The sequence below is a fragment of the Gymnoscopelus microlampas genome (genome assembly GCF_963454915.1).
Source record: "Gymnoscopelus microlampas genome assembly, chromosome: 19".
In the NCBI taxonomy this organism is placed as follows: domain Eukaryota; kingdom Metazoa; phylum Chordata; class Actinopteri; order Myctophiformes; family Myctophidae; genus Gymnoscopelus; species Gymnoscopelus microlampas.
The window spans coordinates 35,779,190-35,800,220 of record NC_139956.1 but is presented as its reverse complement, the minus strand read 5'-3'; the positions used below and the strand labels follow the sequence as shown (position 1 = coordinate 35,800,220).

The 21,031-nt window shown below is 42.3% G+C and overlaps 1 protein-coding gene across 1 annotated transcript in view; it reads right to left on the bottom strand.

The window, feature by feature from the left end:
• The window catches only part of spata6l (spermatogenesis associated 6-like), a gene marked incomplete at both ends in the record, with an annotated part of 19,213 nt that extends 616 nt beyond the window's left edge, over nucleotides 1–18,597 (bottom strand). Inside the window, 9 exons of the mRNA XM_084042373.1 lie at nucleotides 2,382–2,463; nucleotides 3,532–3,629; nucleotides 6,882–7,157; nucleotides 12,800–12,901; nucleotides 14,036–14,160; nucleotides 14,756–14,797; nucleotides 15,501–15,549; nucleotides 16,464–16,601; nucleotides 18,550–18,597. Of these exons, the coding sequence (XP_083898499.1) occupies nucleotides 2,382–2,463; nucleotides 3,532–3,629; nucleotides 6,882–7,157; nucleotides 12,800–12,901; nucleotides 14,036–14,160; nucleotides 14,756–14,797; nucleotides 15,501–15,549; nucleotides 16,464–16,601; nucleotides 18,550–18,597 (960 nt within the window). The remainder of the gene's footprint in view (nucleotides 1–2,381; nucleotides 2,464–3,531; nucleotides 3,630–6,881; nucleotides 7,158–12,799; nucleotides 12,902–14,035; nucleotides 14,161–14,755; nucleotides 14,798–15,500; nucleotides 15,550–16,463; nucleotides 16,602–18,549) is intronic.
• Nucleotides 18,598–21,031: the final 2,434 nt, after the last annotated feature.

The window sequence follows — 21,031 nt, the reverse complement described above, 5'->3', positions numbered from 1 at the left end:
CATAGAGACAGTGTAGTGCCTCTAGGATCATAGGTAAACCAAGCACAATATAATCAGTATAAACATTATAGTATCAAAAGAGGTGCCTGGTGGTGCAGTGGTAAAAGTATGTGCCCACCACCACGGAGGTTGTGGGTTCAAATCCACCGTGGTGCATCCGACTTTGTCGAGCGTCTACCCGAACACAAACCGTGTTCGGGGTGAGGGAAGCCGGGGGGGGGGGGGAGGTGATAATGGTCATTGCACATACTCCTAAGGGCTGGGGTGGCAGCTGTCAGTGGGGAGTGTTGGGCGGGAGGAGTAGGACGAAGGCTCTACGTCCTCCTGGTGGGGGCTCCTCACTGGCAGGTGAGTCAGTAGCATACGACAGCAGTGACAACACAGAAATGTGTGCGGGGAGGAATCAATTGGCATAACGACTAAATTGGGGAGAAAAGGGGTTAAAAAATAATTGGCTACGCCAAATTAAAAATAATAATAATTATATTTAAAAAAATATGATATGTACATTGAAACTATACAAGCTATAGGATGCAGGTCAACAAATGAAACTGGCATCTGTCTATATAACATGCTATCTAAGTTACATTTTAACCTTTGCATAAGACTGCATGGTAAAGGCTAGGGCAAGTGCTACGACAAGTGCTAAGGTGGAGTCTGAAGAAGTGAGTCTTCAGATTATGGCAGACAATTGGGAGTGAGTCTGCAGTTCTAACTGCAATGGGGAGTTTCACAGTTTGGCAGCCAAGAGGGAGAAGAGTCTGGGACGTGTGAAGAGTTGTCCCGCATGTTTTAAGGGAAGGTTCTGACTACTTCCCTGTGTTAGCTGTAAGCACTCTCACAACAGGTACTGCACTAGTTACCAAACACAAGAAACTAGACACTCCCAGCTGTTTTTTTTTTCCTGTTTTCTGTTCCCCAGCACAAAGTGATACCTCCCTTAAAACAAAGCGGCCACTGTTTGTTCCACAACAACGTTGCCAAAACCCTGAGTCGTGCGCCAACATCTCTTTTACAAGTGAACAATGAAAATCGATCTCATACACTTCCATTAAGGAAATGTCCTGGAGGTAAAATGGCAGGAGGAGATTTACACTTACTTAGGGTGTGTGTGTGTGTGTGTGTGTGTGTGTGTGTGTGTGTGTGTGTGTGTGTATTGTCACATGTGCAAATCTTTACTGGGCGGCAGGCTGAGCCCATGGAAGCCAATAAAGTCAATACAAAGGACTCAGCCTGACAACAACGAACAGTGACAATGATGGCACCGTTTCAAGAAATGGTTCTCATTGCTAATGGACCTGATCAAAGACCCGGGTTAGAGACCCGTAACGCCTAATCTATGCTCTGTCGTACAATGGTGCACTGTGTTGCATTCCGAAAATAGACGATCTAAAAGCTCACGACCTGTCGCGGATGTGCCTAAAACAGCTTATAGGTCGGCTATTTTAGGCACGTGACTCTGTCGTCAGAAGGCTAAGAATAGTTCAAGCTGTATATTCTGATAGTAATTATCATTATAGAGTGTTTGTTCAGTGGGACAGGGGAGTCCCCGTCTCTCCAGCGCTTTAATAAACAAAAAACAAAACATTTTTTATAGTGTTCCAGTTTCACTTATTTATACCGTGTCCTGAATGAGTTCTCTCTCCTGATTGGTTCAGGTTGTTTACCAAAGAACTGGAGAGACGGGGAGAACACTGTTACTGAACAAACACTCTACATAGCAAGAGCAATGAGTACAGAATATAGAGGTTAAAACTTGTTTTAACAAGCAAACATCCCTTCCTACACCTTTAGGGGTCCATTTGGTTCCTATGACAATCAATCATTTACTGTAGCTGCATGGGGACCCCCTGGAATTCCCCAAAAAGACATTAGGGGGTCCCCAAACCCCAGGTTGAGAACCAGTGGCACTCTACAGCGCTCAGTCGGTGGTGAGAGCACTGTTGTCGGCCAAACAGCTTCACTAGTTTTCAGGAAGAAAAGCTCAAAATAAGAGATCTACATCCAATATCTTCACTAGAGGATCACGGATAACAGTCAGATCAGCCCCGAAACGGACCATAACCATCTCACCAGTGGCTCAGGAGGTAGGGAGAGAGAAGCCGTGGTTCGATCCGCGGCAATAGTGTCAAAGTGTCCTTGAGCAAGACACTGAACACCTATTTTTTTTCCAAAAACAAAATCTGAAACATTTGTGTGTTTTTAGTTTTTCTGTACATTTTTTTTTCTGTACATTTTTGAAAATGTGTTTAAATGATAAAAAATAATGGGAAAAAAACAGAGAGAGCTGCTCTTGACCGAAAAAAATGGGTCCGCTGCTGTAGTGTACAGTGTGTGTGCGTGCGTGCGCGTATGCGCGTGCGTGGGAGGACATTACTCACATAGTTCAGACGGTGCACAGCTTTGGGCGTGGTCAGGAGCCCACGGACGCGTTCATGGACCTGGGCCCACTGGTCCTGTGACCTAGGGTACAGAAAACCCCCAAAACACAGCAATATAGTCAGCAAAGGACTTGATTGCTCGGCAATTATTGCAATAAAAACTTAACCACTTAAAAGGGATAGTTCACCCCAAATAAATTGATGACCAGCGATTCCGGTAGGAGACACAAAGGAGACCCTTTGTGTCTCCTATCGGAACCACTGCCAGTCATCAAATTATTGGCTTAGGAGTGCGACAAAAACTAAAAAATCTCCAAGAATTCAAGTCGCCATGGGGTGTGTAATCGATAGAAATAGAATTCGATAGAAAGAAGAAAGTCATTTTGGGGGTGAACTATCCCATTAAACCCCCAAATCCTTTTTGTGGGGAAAGCTTTTGCTGAAAATAGCAGATCGATCGGCTATTGTCAGCAAAAGTTTTCCCCACAAAAACACAAAACGGAAAATACACTAGTATTGAGCCCTGAGGGACTCCGGTTACCCATATGGGGTTTAAGTGGTTAAGTGCAGTATTGGTCAAAATTATTTTGGGTCAAAGGTCTCTGTCGGATGGAAACCTTATGTCCAAAACTCTTACTTTTCAGGATTCACATAAAAGAAAATCAAGTTTGTAAATCTGCTATCTCCTTTATTAATTTACAAAAAAAACACAAAGTTTAGATATGGAGGCCCAACAGTAAATATATATATCATAAGTAATTTGGTTTCCTAGTTGAAACACTTTAACCATTTAAATGTTAGACCCTATTATATATATATACGTCATTGACCGGGGTCCCCCAGGTGTCCGTACTTGGCACCCTCCTTTTTTTCCCTCTACCCCAAAAGTCTTCACTGAAAATAGCTGATCTACAACCCCACAACGCTTCTCCGCGCGATGCTTTATGAGCTTCTAGATGCATTTCTTTAATTGGCTATTTTCACAGAATGTTCGGCTATTATGACAACAACATGCACAGAATAGGGAGGCTAGGGTTATAGCGGAATTGTTGACCCATTAAAACCTGGAAAGCATCTGTGTCATTTTAGATTTTAGCTTTATAATTTTGAATTATTTTCTTCTGGGGGATGGGGGGGTGGGGGTACTGACCCATTATGTCTTTCTCTATGGGACCGCCACATCGCTGAGGAGCTACGGACTTGTGGGTAGTCGTCCAAGTTGTCAGAGGAGCTGGAGGTCCCTCCTACCTGCAAATGATATAAGAAATGAGACGGCGGAGGTTGTGGGTTCGAATCCGCCGTGGTGCATCGGGCTTTGTCGAGTGTCTATCTATACGAACGCAATTGGCCCGTGTTCGGGGGGGAGGGAAGCCGGACGGGGGAGGGTGATAAATGTCACTCCATGTATTCCTACGGGCTGGGGGAGGCGGAGCCTGTCAGCAGGGAGTGTTGGGCGGGAGGAGTAGGACGAAGGCTCTACGTCCTCCCGGTGGGGGCTCCTCACTGGCAGGTGCGTCAAGATACAACAGCAGTGACAACACACAACATGTGTGTGGGGAGGCATTACTTGGCAATGACTAAATTATTGAGAAAAAAAACTGGGGTAAAAAGCAACAGAAAAAGAAAATGAGTCGGCGATTTATGTTGGAGGTCCCTCCCACCGGCAAGATGATGACATTAGAAATGAGTCAGCGATTTATGCTGGAGGTCCCTCCCACCTGCAAGATGATGACATTAGAAATGAGTCAGCAATTTATGCCGCTTCAATTGGCTTCAGCATCGTCAATCATTGACCGATCCGACTTTTACTGTACGCGTTTCCTCGCTGGTCCGATCACACCCAGGATGAATGCCAGACAGAAATGGGATTAGACTAACTATGCTTCAACACCATATCGTCTTGTACTGTATGCATGTCCAAAACTGTGTACTTTTCAGGAAATGGATATATTCAATCTTTATAAAAACCCACAATCGCACTTAGCCACGTTCACTTATTCATTTATTTTCAAAAATAGCACAAATAGTATATCTACAAGTTAGCGAGCTTGAAGATCGGCTGTTTTTTGAGGGGGGGGGGATAAAAAGACAGCAACGATCTGCATCTCAGTAGTTGCAATTTTGACATAAAAATAAATTTTACGGCAAATGAGAAACAATAACATCCAAGCCATCTGTAAGCATAACAGATATCAGTTCCACCTGTTGATCTAAAAAACTAAAGAAGGAGGAAGAAAACAAATTCATCTTACCACACCATTGATGGAGGATGAATATCTTCCTGCGTGCCAAAAGGAGGGAGAAAATAATTTCAGAAGGCTTCATGTTTGTGCCCTACCCATACTGTATATAGACCAGAAATGGAGCAAAGGTTGTGTAACTGAGGTTGATGTAATCTTTAATGTCAACTATTATCCATTTTATCTATTTTGTTTTTAGCATTAACCGCTTGAACTATAGCATCCATATTCTGGGGAAAACAGCCAAGAGATTTGGTGCACATGGAAAGAGAGCAGACCAAGTACAGAACCAAAGGTCACGTATTGAGGGTTAAATGTCTGAAAATAAACATTGACAAAAAAACACAACACTGATGATGAATGTATCTATGAAATCTATGAACAAGTTTAATCTGCGACACAGTATAGTGGGGGTCCCTGCTTAATCTCATTCTTAGCTAAGGATCCTTCGCCTGAAACACAGTGAAGACCCCAGGTATAGTGTATGTGTGTATAGTGACCACATGCATATGATGGGATGTGAAGACAGCCTACCTGCAGATGCAGCCCTACTGGGTGAGGGGGATCGTCGGGCCCCGGGCCACGTGTCCAACATCTGCAAACAGGACGACATTTTACATGACATGCATTCAGTGGCGGAATGGAATTGATGCAAAAGCGGAAACACGCCATCCAGGTGCGCAACGCTATCCATCTCTAGGATATCCATCTCTAGGCTATCCATCTCTAGGATATCCATCTCTAGGCTATCCATCTCTAGGATATCCATCTCTAGGATATCCATCTCTAGGCTATCCATCTCTAAGGCTATCCTTCTCTAGGCTATCCATCTCTAGGATATCTATCTCTGGAATATCCATCTCTAGGCTATCCATCTCTAGAATATCCATCTCTAAGATATCCATCTCTAGGCTATCCAAGGATATCCATCACCAGGATGTCCCTTTTTCACACAAAAGGCGGTAAAGGGCAGAGAGAGGAGGCAACACACTGAGTTTGACCAGCTCAATGAGTCTGATAAACCAGATAATCCAGAACACCCATATCTCAAGTCAATGTTTGATATTTGGGGAAAGACAAAGGGTTCATATACTTTCTAATATTTACTATGTTTACTGAACGTTTACTGTCTTTTCCATTTTGTTGATTCGATTGCATTTCTATGTTTGTATGTGTTTCTATTGGCTTTGTATTAGTGCAGTGGTTCTACAAGCACATCCTTGCAGAGAGTTGTATAAATGAGTTGTGAATAGACATGACTGCAATGCAAAACATTTTAGTTGCTTTTACTGTACTTTACAGACAGAAACCAAAAAGTGGAAAAGTCAATCAGTGTCTGCGCTCAGGGCCCTGTGATTGACAGACGCTGATTGGCCCTTCCGCTGTTTGGTTTCTGCAAAACACCCACCCACCATCAAGCCACATAGCAATTTTAATATATCTATCTATACAGTTGAGAGTCCCGCGCATGCGCGACGGCATTCTGTCGGTCGGTCGGTCGTGTACCGTGTACAGTCTCATACGGGTCCTTTTCATGCGTGCCAGATTGTGCGTGAGAAATAAGCAACCAGGTCTATGAAACAACGATATCACAATATAATATAATTACAATTTTATATATTTTTGAGCGGTGCAACCGCTCCTATAAGAGGGTTTAGGACCCATCCGTGGTGAAAGTTTTTCTTTCCGTCGTGAAAATTTGTCTTTCGCTGTGACGCCATGCTGTGGAAAACACGCCCATAGGGTCTGAAAACATTTGCAGGACGTGCTGTGATTGGCTTGCGAGACGCATGATGAAATTAATAATAATGTAAAAAATGTAAGCACGTCACTTCGCAGGACGTACTGTGATTGGCTAGCGAGATAATAATCCCAAAAACCAACATGAAAAATCAATTGTGATACGATCGTGGAGTGTGAGTTTGGCAAAAATAAATTGTGATATGATATTTTCCCCATATGAATAGTTATATCAGCAGGCCCATATACTGTATGGGCAATTTGGCATATACTGATGACATCAGGGATCTCCATATATGGGAATAAAAGGGACAAGGACTGACAAATACAGAGATCTCCATATATGACCATAAAAGGGACAAGGACTGACAGACACACAGATCTCCATATATGAGCATATCAGTCACATCGGCGGTGGAACGTAGGTCTCGAACTCTAGAGGTGAGGGCCGCGTAGCATTTTTGTAGAATACAATCCAACAAAACACAAATACATTTGGAGTCATGGGTATTTATTTTACCTCCCGAGGGCCGGGGTCCGAAGCGGTGGACTTGTCCCAGCTGAACGGGGAAGGAGTCCGGGAGGAGCCCCCCAGGTTGAGCTGGGCCAGGCGCTCCGTGTTCCCCTGGTAGCTGGCGGTGAGCGGGGACAGGGAGCGCGACCTGGGCTGAGAATGGCGCCCCCCTCTGGCCGTCCGTCCACTGTGTCTTCTATCCGCCGTGCGTGAGCGTGTCCGCTGAGGAGACACGGTCCTCTGCCGGCGGGACCTCCTCACTCGCCTCCTTGTCACGGGCCTCTGGAACCAAATGTATATTATTGTTGTTATATTATCTCCATATTCTAACTTCTTGTGTTTTTTTCTTAAAGGAATGCCCGACTCGATTATACTGCGGTGTCACGTGTTTTGAGCTCTTCTATCTCCTACTTTTGTTATTTTTGAATTTGAATCCTGAAAAGTAGCAGTTTTGGACATATGAGGTTTCCACCCGGTTCAATATTTATGAATAGAACCCACAGACACACTTAATCCCTGTCACTTTCACAAATCTTCCAAAAAAGATATTGTTGCTACGTTTGTGACATGATGACACTCAACGAAGTAGGGCATTAATTTACAAACAAAAAAGGGAAAAAAACATTTAAACGTTGAAATATGGAGAAACAGCGACTACATTATCATATTGTATCATAAACAGTCACATACGATAAATATCTACACAAACCAGTTCAGGAGCATCATGGAGTACTCCTGGCCTAGCCTGAATGAAGGACTCACAGAGTAGACCACAAAAAAATATGTGACGTTCCAAAGTTTCAGCCAGCCTTCCATTGGCACTTCAGTAGAACATCAGTGGATTGTGCAAGCATTGTCATGGACAAAGGGGGGAATTTACCAAGTGTGGAATGGTGCCGGGTGTGTCTTTTCCAAAAAGGCCGTACAGGAACGACAAAAGGGGGGGGGGGGGGGGGTGGGGGGGCGGGTGGGGGTCGGCAATACTTCAGGAATACAGGAAAAGTGAAGAGAAGCGTAAAGATGTCAGTTGTCATGTCTGTATAGGGCATAGCAGTGGCGGCCATTTTCTGGTTCCACTTCAAAATAGTCAATGCATTTTTCCCATTGACATTTCCAAAAATATTTATATCAATTAATTTAAGCCTATTAATCAAGCCATCCAGTGTCCTGGTGAATCATGACCATTAAACATTTTTTTCTGTGATTTTTAAAAATGTTATATTTAATTATATGATATAGGCCTACTATATATATAAGTACCCTTTGTTTTGCCGTTTTCAAAAAAGTTTTTTCACAGATTCAAGCGTTTTATGGTCATGATTCACCAGGACCCTGGATGGCTTGATTCTAGGCTTAAATTAATTGTGCCCATATATGGAACCTAGCGACTTTTTTAGAAAATTTGACGCGTGCATTTGACCCCAGTGTAGTGCACACAGTCACAGTCAGGTTGGTCGGACAGGTGGTTGTCAAGAACCACCGATCCGAGCATTCATTGTGCCCCTAAAATAGAGATCCTACAGCAGTGACATTTTAATTGTCTTTGATTATTTGGTTGTCGCTTTTCACACCAACATGGCAGAGCTATCTCTGGCACTGCTAAGGCCTAAATTATGTTTCAGTTTCACGCGCCAAAAATTGCACACCTACAAGCTCACAACGGGCCATGTAGTTCTATGAGTACACTCAGAGTTATCAAAGTTTATTTAAAAGCAATTACTTTTGTACTTTTACTCAAGTAACATTTTGACTGAGCTACTTTTACTTCTTTTTACAAAAAAGAAAACTAATGTATTTTGCAAAATTGTGGAGTTCCATTGCCCCCGACTTATGTCTCAAACCACTGTAATGTGACATTCCAAAGTTTCAGACAGCCTGCCTTTGGCACTTCAGTAGAACATCAGTGGATTGTCAAAGCATTGTCACAGACAAATCTCTCAAATCTCTCAGATTAAGTGGAGCTTAATTGATGGAGCTCCATTTGTCCAGAACCGCCGATCCGCCGATCTGACTGCTATGCCCATATATGGGACCAACCGACTTAAAATTCGACATGCACCACACTCCCAAGGGACATGACATCGGCGCGACAACTCCACTACACTACACTGTTACCAAGGTTTCCGATGCTTAGCGGCAACCCACCTCATTTGGAGCACGATGCCAGCGTGAAATTGCCTAAAGCGGACAAACCACATAGTCAAGCTCATGTCACCATGATCAGCCATAACCATATAAGGACTTTCCAATGCAGCTACCACTGCCAAATATGGACTGTGTTGTCTAACCTCAATGTATCATCATGGCATCAGAACCTAACAAATCAGTCAGCATATATGACCATAAAAGGGACAAGGACTGACAGATAGAGAACCCCATGGCCTTATCAGTTGGATCACTGGTGCTAGATGTGAGGGCCGCGAAGCGGCCCGTACCTCTAGCTGAATTAATTTATAAAATATTTTCACTCAACACAGACCATGTTTGGATTTTATATGTTTTCAGCAAGCTCTGGTATCTAACTGAGGACAGTGTTTGTCACACTATGTGCAGCGGTATGATAATTCTACAGTGTGGACCCGCTGGTGCTTCGTCAGGTTACAAAACTGACCGAAGCTCTTGGCTCACTGTTTCAATGGAAAGGTTTTTCTCCGGTGTGGATACGCTGGTGTTTGTTCAGAGTATCTAAATCTCTGAAGCTCTTGTCACATTGATTACAGTGGTATGGTCTTTCTCCAGTGTGGATACGCTGGTGTTTCTTCAGGTAATCTGACTGACTGAAACTCTTGTCACACTGTTGACAGTGGAAAGGCTTTTCCCCAGTGTGGAACCACTGGTGTTTCTTCAGGTGACTTAACTGACTGAAACTCTTGGCACATTGATTACAATGGAAAGGTTTTTCACCTGTGTGGCAACGCTGATGTTTCACCAGGTGAATTGCTTGATTGAAGCTCTTGCCACATTGTTGACAGTGGAAAGGTTTTTCTCCGGTGTGGATGCGCTGGTGTTTGTTCAGAGTACCCACATCCTTGAAGCTCTTGTCACATTGCTTACAGTGGTATGGTTTTTCTCCAGTATGGACACGCTGGTGAGTCTTCAGGTAATCTGACCGACTAAAACTCTTGTCACACTGTTTGCAGTGGAATGGTTTTTCTCCTGTGTGGATACGTTCATGTATCTTTAGCTGATATAACCGGCTGAAACGCAGGTCACATTGTTTACATAAGTGGGTCTTCTTTCCTGTGTAAGTCAGCTGACGTGTCTTTACTTCTGGCCGAGTTAAAATCTCGGTAGATTGTTGACTGTGAGATCTAGGTTTGTCTTTGTGTCCTTGTTTCTGAACAGCAGAACTGGTAATTTTCCGACAGGCTGCTGAGGGGATCTGTGTATTCATCGTCATTTGGCAGAAGAGGTCATTGTGGCTCCTCTTCATGTGTTCATGGAGGAAGACCTGAGACATCAATGCATATGGACACTCAGAACAGGAGACCTGATTCTGGCAAGATGGGCTCAGGAGCGGTGCTTCATTGTCAAAGCTGTTTCTATACATGGACTGTGATGATGATGGAGTGGTCCGTCTGTCTCATCTCTATCTACTGTAATTATGTATCTAAGAATCTACTATTTTCCTCTGTCTTTCACTCCACCTTTCAGAAAACTCTCTAACTCTCAGATGAAGTGGAAGTCTACAGTCACAGCTTATATAGATGACCATTACGTGATGTGACGTAACAAACAATACAAACTGTTGCCACCAATGTCTACTACGATTTGTACAGGCCCCGTTGCAGTTTGTGCATGTCAGTGATTCTCAACTGTTTTAATTTAACTCATTAACCCACTGACGAATACACTCATCAGTTGGCCCGAGGTCCACTCCACACTGCCAATGACAAGTTGACGAGTGTTTTTTTTGTTGTGTTTTTTCAATGGCTTACACTAGAGGACGCTGTTCGCCAACCAATGAGTGATCCTATGACTTCTGGAGAACAGTAGACCCGGAAACAATGTGATCATAACAAACCCAGCCCCGTCTGATCTAATGTTAAATGATTTATAAAAGTCAATCTTTCTCTGCTTTCTAGACTATCGCAGCGGCAAAAAAAAAAATCTCAGATTTTGACCCCCCTACGTCTTTTAAAGCAATCACAGGATCTTTGTGAAGAAAAATATTCTATGATTTTTCAAATGTAAGTGAAAACGCTCTGAATTGCTGGCAAGGGCAGCAATAGACGATGTTTTAACTCTGGCAGTCAATGCGTTAAAGGACCCCCAATATACTGTATGCTTTGTGCCACGGACCGCCATCCCACAAAAAAAAAAAAATGTCTCTGAGCTTTGCTTGGACCCCCATAAAGAAATATACACACTTTCCGAATATGAAATTGGTATTTCTCAAATGTCTCATGTGAACCCCAAATTGATATCTACAGTATTTACCAGCAGACCCCCATAAGAGAACATTTGTGTTAATAGTTTCACCGTCAGTTTTTGGACATCCCAGTTTGCTTTTATAGCTTGCCAAATGTTGTCATGGCAACAGCCACATGTACAAGGTCAAAATGACCTTCGTCTGCTAGCACAGGTGCGTCATTAGTACCGTGCCTGGCAGTGGTGGAAAAAGTACTGCATTTCTTTACTTAAGTAAAAGTATCAATGTAGACATACTCTGTTACAAGTAAGTTAAGTTAACTTGAGTAAAAGTACAAAAAACATACATTGCCCACTTCAGCCCTATACACATTTTGGCCATTTTAAAATAGCCAATCTACAAGATCACAATGCGTCCGATGCGACGCATTGTGAGCTTGTAGATCGGTTATTTTCAAAAGATTTTTATACATTTGAAAACTTGTGAAATGGGACATTCTGCATAATGAGTACTTTCTACTTTTGGTACTTCAAGTGCATTTTGATACCAATACTTTTGTACTTTTACTTAAGTAAAAAATGTCTGTCCGTCCGTCCATCCGTCCGTCTGTGAGCAGCTAATCTCCGTCACTGTTGGCCCGGTCGTGTAGAAAGTATGTGCACACACTCCCTGGATGCCAAAGCCATACCTCTGCCCCGAATGTCCTGTTATAGCGCCACCAGGAGGCCGATTTTTGCAAAACTTTTTTTTTTACATTACTCCTACAGATTGTGGCCAAAAATCACGCAAATCGGTACATAGTATCTCTATAGTCATGTGTTGAAGACAGATGTGTTCGATTTTTCATATTCCATCCTAATTGGCTAACATTGGCTTCCAAAGTTTGCAGGATAGGTCCGTTTTGAACTAAATGCCTGAAATCATGAACCCAGCGTGCGATTTCCGTGAAACTTTGCACGCACATTCCCACTAGGCCGAGGAACAAATGCCACCCCTTTTCACATTGGCCGGTTATAGTGACACCAGCATGTCTAATTTAGTAAAACACATTTTTGGAACAAAATGCCTCAAATCATGAATGCAGTGTCCAATTGCCGTGAAAGGCCTAAGAAGAAATGGCACCCTTTTCACATTGGCCTATTATAGTCCCACCAGGAGGCCACAATAACCTACCTGACCTGGCAGAGACCTGTGCTCCGAGGAGCACTTTTTCTAGTTGCTTTTGTACTTAGTTTTGTAAAACTAGGTAGATATTTGTACAGAAAAGTACCAGGGACAGGGGTCGCAAATTAGCCTCGGCTAAAATCTGGGAATCCATCGGCAAAGGAAAATAAATAAATAAATATATTTGTGGAGCTCTGAATGTTGCGGAGCTCTGAATCTGTTCTTGTGAGATTACGTTTTTATAAACATTGTTTTTTTGCATTGTCCCTGTCAAATAAACATAAATAAACTGTCATATAGTGTACAGGTATGTGTCCCATATGATATAAAGGATTGTGCAGTACCCTTAAGTGTCCCATATGATATAAAGGAGGATTATATACATTACCCTTATTACCATGGGGACATTGGGGTGAACGTTGGTCTCGGTGTCAGCTGAACACTCGCTGATGGTGGTTTTAGTGGAGAACTCTAGCCTTGGAGCAATGCCCTGCAAGTCAAAACATCACAGTCCATTAGATTTGTATAATATAATAACAAACTTGATTTATATAGCACTTTTCAAAAACAGGCTTACAGAGTAATAATAATAATAATAATACATCAGACTTATATAGCGCTTTTCTGGTACCCAAAGTCGCTTTACAAAACAGCTTAAAAACAATTTTATTAGGAGCAAAAGAAAACAAAAGAAAAGAAAACATTAAAAGGCTAAAACAAAAGGCTAAGACTTGTCATAGAGGACGAAAGTGAGGTTTGGTTAGGTCTGGGCAGGGAAGGCGAGTCTAAAGAGGTGGGTTTTGAGGGAGGCTTTGAAAACGGCAAGAGTGGGGGCAGCTTTGATGTGGGATGGGAGTGGATTCCAAAGGGTGGGGGCCGCAACTGAAAATGCCCTGTCGCCCCAGGTGCGTTTTTTTATTTTTTTGTGGAAGTCCAGGAGGTTTGCGTCGCCAGACCTGAGGGAGCAGGAGGGTGTGTGGCGTTGGAGGAGGTCAGAGAGGTAGCAGGGGGCCAGGTTATTGAGGGCTTTGTAGGTGGTGATGAGTATTTTGAAGTCTATTCTATGTTTTACTGGGAGCCAATGAAGGTCATGGAGTACTGGGGTGATGTGGTCTCTGGATCTGGTTCTGGTGAGGAGGCGGGCAGCAGAGTTTTGGACATATTGGAGTTTTTTGATATTTTTTGCAGTGGCACCGTAGAGGAGACTATTGCAGTAGTCGAGTCTGGAAGTGATGAATGCGTGGATGAGTGTTTCTGCAGCAGTTTGGGATAGAGTGGGACGGAGGCGGGCGATATTTCTGGTTAGTTTGGGTTAGGGTTAGAGTGTTGCTTCAATGACGGAAATTAAAAACAGAGGAACACCACAAACATATTAAGAACAAATAAGAGTGAAAGCAGAAGCTAGCTGCCCATTCCTTCTAGCTATGTAACGAGTCAGGAGGTCAAGGATATAAACAGGTGCAAGTCCGTTCAGTGATTTAAAAACAAACAATCCATCCATCCATCTCAACCCCCCCCCCCCCCCCCCCCCATTCAAATAATATAACATTTCATGTATTTCGTGAAGGAGGGCATCCCTAGATGAAAGAGTGAATAAAAGCACGGTGGACGTTACGTTACGCACAGGAAAGTACGGCGCGCGGGTCATAAGGACTTCCCTCTCTCCTCCGGAGAAGCACGGAACCAGTCTGGGTTCTGGGAACAAGAAACTGCGAGCGTTCTCCACGAAGCAGGCCAGAGCCTCTCCCACTGGAAACACCAACATACAAATCACTGGATCAGACCATTATGCATCAAAAGTAATCAACAAACTATACTATAGTATAGACAAATTGTCAAATAATAATAAAGAGGGAAACATTGTGAAAATAGCTGATCTACAAGCTCACAACGCCTCGCAGTGCGAGGCGTTGTGAGCTTGTAGATCAGCTATTTTCACAATATGTACAGTATCTGTGGAACCGAATCAAACTTAATGTAATGGCTCAACTCCTTCAATTCCAAGTGCTTGTCAGGGTGGGGGTCCCCAGTTCAAATATGATTATTTTGGGGGGTCCCCAGATTCAATATGATTATTTTGGGGGGTCCCCAGATCGATTGTGATTATTTTGGGGGGGTCCCCAGTTCAAATATGATTATTTTGGCGGGTCCCCAGATTCAATATGATTATTTTGGGGGGTCCCCAGATCGAATAATGATTATTTTGGGGGGTCCCCAGATCGAATTATGATTATTTTGGGGGGTCCCCAGATTCAATATGATTATTTTGGGGGGTCCCCAGAAAAGGTTGAGAACCACTGTGTTAGACCAGTGAGCAAAAGTAAACAATCATATATTATTGTACCTGGCGGTATGAGCTGAACCAGTTCCACTTTCACCGTCTCATCTAAAAAAAGGGAAACAAAAACGAGTGCAATGCCGTTAGCAAAAGTTTAAAAAAAAAAATCTAATAATTAAATAGCCTACGCTACAAATACAGTACACTTCCAAAAACAAAACTTTCAAGGTGTTATGCAGACATCTAATAAATAGTCGAGCTGAATAAGAAAAAGAGGTTGCGCATCAACAATGGGTTTTCTCAGTGGGTAGGGTTAGGTTTAGGGAAAAGAATGGGTTTTCCAGATTGGGAACCAACGGACCCTTATGTATCAGTAACTTGGAGAGTGTACAAATGGAACCATAATCTCTTCTTTTTTTAAAAGATATTTTAGGCCAGCGGTGCAAGCCTGATTTTTCTTTTGACCCGTTTCTTCACCTTATTTAACCCACTTCTTTAAACCTGTGATGTGACAATAAAACTGCATCAGATGATTGTTCACTCAAAGTTAAATTAACAGTGTGGTGGACTGTGGCCCTAGAAATTAAAATATCGTATCAAATGGGGGTCCGTGGCCTAATTGCATATTGTTTCTGTCGAGGGGAAACCTCATATGTCCAAAACTGTTACTTTTCAGGATTCAAATTCAAAAGTAGCAGATCTACAAGCTCAAAACGCGACGCGAAGTGATGAGTTTTGAGCTTGTAGATGAAAACTGGAATGAAAAAAGGTCGAAGATCAAGGCGGTAAAACACACAGAAACACAACCTACACTCCAGCATCATGGCGATGTCTCCAGGATCCACAGCATGCCTGAAGATCTGGGGGGAGAAACGGAAAGAAAAATAATAACGTTTCACTTGGCTACACAATACTGTTCATATCTTGTATGGGGGTGGGGGGGGGGGGGGTGCGCGACCAAAATGCATTTTAATTTGGGGGGGGGTCCTTGACACGAAGAAGTCTGAGGACCACTGTTGTATGTCATGACAACATTCCACATTCCACGTGTGTGTATGTGTGTGTGTGTGTGCGCGTGTGTGCGTGTGTGGGGGCATGAGGCTTGCATTTTTGGGTCATTTAAAAAAAATCTAAATTAGTCTCCTTTTTTTCCCAAACATTTCAAAAATAGAGAAACTAGTAGAGCTGCAAGCTCACAACATGTCCCAATAGTAGATATGCTATCACTATTTGTCATAAATAGAGAAGTATATATATTGTTAACATGTAAACAAGACTGTGTGTGTGTGTGTGTGTGTGTGTGTGTGTGTGTGTGTGTGTGTGTGTGTGTGTGTGTGTGTGTGTGTGTGTGTGTGTGTGTGTGTGTGTGTGTGTGTGTGTGTGTTCGTGTTCGTGTTCGTGTGTGTGTGTGTGTGTGTGTGTGTGTGTGTGTGTGTGTGTGTGCCCCTGGCACAGACTGGCACAGACTTGTAAAAGCCAACCCCCAGCCAATGGGTTAATCAAAGCGAAATGTCACACAAAGGTTCTGGCTTTGTTTCCATTAAGGTCCTGTGTATTCAAGCCCTGTATGCCGATCTGGGTTTTTTAAACAGTTTTTAACCTTATTTTAGAAATGGCTTTAGGGCTGTAAATAGGTTTAGTATTGTTACTTACGTATTGTTTTTATTGTGTATTATTATGGAGCATCCCAACCTAAGTTTTTCACAGTGCAAGTACAGTATACTCGTATATCCTTTGTGACAATACGTCTCTGCACTCTTGAAGCTCTCTTTACCTTCTCGAAGGTCATCTTCTCGTAGAAGAGCAGGGGGAAGACGGCGGGCAGACACTCAGACCTGCGGTACTGACCCATGAAGCACATGCTCAGGTACACGTCATCCCTGGACGGTAGATACACCCCAGGACACGACACCTGAGGGCGGGGGGGACAAGCAGTGGTGGAAAAAGTACTCAAATGTTTTACTTAAGTTAAAGTATCAATACTGCAATTTAGAAATATTCCGGAAGTCTGGAATTCAAAACTTGATTAGCAAAAGTATTGGCATCAAAATGTAAAAGTAAAGGTACTCATTATGCAGACAGTCCCATTCGAAGTTTTCAAATGTATACATATCTTTTGAAAATAGCAGATCTACAAGCTCACAATGCGTCGCGATGCGACGCATTGTGAGCTTGTAGATCTGCTATTTTCAAATGGACGAAATGTATATAGGGCTGAAGTGGTTCATGTACGTTTTTTAATAATAATCAAAATCTACAAAGTAACTAGTAACTAAAGTTTTCAAATGAATGTAGTGGAGTAAAAGTACAATATTTGGCTCCAAGATGTAGTGGAGTAGAAGTAAAAGTATTGGAAGTTGGAATTACTCAAGTAAAGTACAAATACCTCACAAATGTACTTCAGTACAGAACTTAAGTAAATGTACTTAGTTACTTTCCACGACTGGGAACAAGTCACATTGGTTTATATCGTCTCTGTCGGGTAGAATTCAAATAGAAAAATAGCAGGGGGGAAAATGGCAGATGTACAAGCTCGAAAGGCGGTGCAAAAGAGCTTGTAGATCTGCTACTTTTGATGCTTTTGTGTGACGCTGTAGTATGATCAAGTAGGGCGTTCATTTACAAAAAATACAAAAATACGGAGATAAGAGGTTTCTGCCCCGACAGCAACAATATGCAGGGACCAGGGAGGGACCACCACACGGGGGTGATTATTCCAAGGGCCCCATGCATGCTAAGATGGCATCAATGATGATGTTGATGTGGGTTCATTCTTTCAACCCTATTTTGGGCATGTCATTATAGACTTTTATTTAAACCTACATCAATAAATACATAGCCTAAATAGCTGATCTACAAGCTCTGAGTTGCTATTTTTGCTCCACAACATAATAACAATAATTAACATTTTTTGTATTGCACCTTTCATGACATGAAATGCAGCTCAAAGTGCTTTACAGAGCAAGAATACAATTACAGAACAAGTACAAATCATTTAACAACAAAGACAAAATTCAAAGCATAAAACATTAAAATAATAGCAAAAAAAGTCAACATAAGTGTAAGGAATCAATAAAATAAGGAAATATAAACATATACTGTAAAGTCCAAATCCAAGAGTAGCCTACAAATAGAACCAAATGGTTCTATTTCTACAACTCAGAGTTAAAGTAACACTGAGGACTTCACTGTGTACAGTATAAGTAAACAGTACTTCTACTGCAGAATTCTGGGCTCCCATAAAATAAAAACATTATAGCTAATGTTGTTGTTATGGCAGCTCAGAATTCAGCTCAGGGCATGCAACGAATAACTAGCTATAAACTGATATCTACATTTAGATATTTGAATGCAAAATGCAAAAGAGGCAAAGAACCACCCAGATGTGAATTCTATAGAATGTTGTATTTGTTACATTTGATTTCACATCTTTGCTATTATATGGAAAAATCCCACTAAATTCAATCTACCAATACCTGTGTTGCATTTTCCAAAGCAGGGTTAATGCAATCTGAATAATGATTCCGTCTCTGTCGGGTGGAAACCTATTTTTCAGGATTCAATTTCAAAAGCAGCAAAAACAGTAAATCTACAAGCTCGAAACACGACGCGTTTTGAGCTTGTAATTCTGCAATTTTTTGATAATTTTGTGTGATGCTGTGGTATGATCAAGAGGTTTCTGCTCCGACAACACAGATAGCCTTGGATAGATGTTGGTGGCATCGTGTTTGTCAGACTATCTTTAACACAGACACAACAGCATTACCTGCGTGTCTTTTCTTTACTAAACTGATCACTATAGATGCTCCTGTGCAAAAAAAAAACAAAAAAAAACACGCTATATAAAATATGTGTCTTACCGCCCTGAATTTTACGTCAACTACCACTTTCAAGGCTTTTCTCGACATTGTTTAAGGCAGTAGCCTAACGGATTATCTAAAATAATATTCTTGGCCGGTGGATAGAGCTCCCTCACGTTTGCATGTTGTCATGGATACCAAAACATCCTGCATGCAGACATGACATGGGACTCTCAGCAGCGTGCTGTAGGCGCCCTCTTGTGGGGAAGAGGTAAACACACTGAGGCCCTGCTGACTATTAGCCCTGGTCCATAGCGTTAGTGAGTTCTCTCCAGTGGTGGAAAAAGTATTCACATGTTTTACTTAAGTAAAAGTACCAATACTGCAATGTAGAGATACTCTGTTACGTAAAAGTGTGGAATACAAAATGAAATTGAATAAAAGTATAAAAGTATTGGCATTACAATGTACTTAAAGTACCAAAAGTAAAAGTACTTATTATGCAGAATGTCCCATTACAAGCTTTCAAATGTACACAAATATTTTGAAAATAGCAGATCTACAAGCTCACAATGAGCCTGTAGATAGGCTATTTTCAAATGGCCGATTTGTCTGATTTGGCCGATCAGGACGGGTGTTTTTGATGAATCTAACATGTTAAGTTTGAAGTGTCTGATAAAATGAATATCAAATATCTAAATACTGAATCAAGCAACTTAACAACTGTCTGGGGGGCTCACAAAAGCCTGAGTAGATGATAACATGACCCAACATTTAAAAAAAAAGTGAAATATCCCTTTAATGCTGAACAGTTATTTAGCTAAGCTAACACACCTGCAGAAGACTCACCTGTTTGGTGAGATAATTCACTTCTGTTTCCACAGTCTTGTCTTTTAGTATCTTTTTTCACCACCCTGGTAAACACTGACAACTCCACTCAACGTCCATGTCGAGTAACGTTACATTATGAGTTGTGTATTTGAGTCTTTTTACTTCTAAACAAAGCAGAGCTTGTGTGTGTGTTTGCTGGTGTGTATTAAAGGGGGAGGGCTCAACATTTGGAGGACTCAAATAGCCCCACCCCCCACTTCCTAGTGTGGAGCAATTCACCATATTCCCACAGCACCATTTTGCTATTAAGTTAATGAAATAATGCCACCCCAGGTGGGGTATTTCTTCCCCACCCGCAAATATGACGTGAGAGCAAAATGGACGCTGTGTGAAGTAACTACCTTCCAGGGCAGAGTTTCTCAAAGTAGGTGCCCCGGTGCACCCTAGGGTGCAGTGACGCAAGTCCATGGCCAGGCATGCCACAGAATACTTCACTATCACTAATCGCTTCACCTCACTGCGTTCTTTTTCGATCTACTGTACACCAATTCTCTTTGCCAAATATAGCCGATCTACAAACTCACAACACGTCGCTTGTGAGCTTGTTAGATCGGACATTTGTGGCTAATGTTCCCCCATAGGGGTGCTGGGGTTCGAGTGGGTAAACGACGAGTATAAAGAAAAGGAAACTGATATTCTCTCAAGTTTTCCCCTTGACATGCTGTATCTTTGGGGGAAAGACTTACATATTTACGTAGCGTAATGTTATATAATGTATGTGTGTTAATATAGATATAATATAATATATCATTATAGTTTATACTAAATTATAATAATAATGAATGAATGAATGAATAAATAATAGTTTCTTTCTTCTGCACCTGCCTATACTGTTGGCCAATGTGAGATCCCTTGACAATAAACTTGTCGAGCTTGGGAACAAGCAGCAATCTTTATGTTTTCGTCCATAATATGACCTTCACTTTTTTTTTTAATGACCTATCACTTTTCAGTTCACCTGTATGAGTCATGGTTTCTTAAAGTGGGGTCTGGGGACCTGCAGGGGTCCTTGAGTGGGTTGCAGGGCTTTCCCCAACAAAACAATTTAAAGGGATAGTTCACCCCCAAAATTACTTTTTTTCTATTGATTAGTCACCCCATGCATGGAGTCTTGAATTCATGGATATTCTTTTGTTTTTGGCGCATTCCTTTTCTTCCCCAACATTTTTTGTAGCAATTTTTTCTCCCCAATTTAGTCGTTATGCCAATTAATTCCTCCCCACACACATTTCTGTGTTGTCATTGCTGTCGTATCCTACTGACTCACCTGTCAGTGAGGAGCCCCACCGGGAGGACGTAGAGCCTTCATATGTCCTACTCCTCCCGCCCAACACTCCCCGCTGACAGCCAGGTGCCGCCCCGCAGCCCCTAAGAGTACGTGCAATGACCATTATCACCCCCTCCCCGCCTATGCTTCCCTCCCCCGAACACGGGCCAAATGTGTTGTTGTTGGTGGATTCGAAACCCACAACCTCCATGGTGGTGGGCAGTGACTTTACCACTGCGCCACCCGAGCGGAGCGCCCTAAGCCAATAATTTGGTAGGAGACACAAAGGAGACTCTTTGTGTCTCCTACCGGAACCGCTGCCGGTCATCAAATTATTGGCTTAGGGATGCGACAAAAACTAAAAAATATCCATGAATTTAAGTC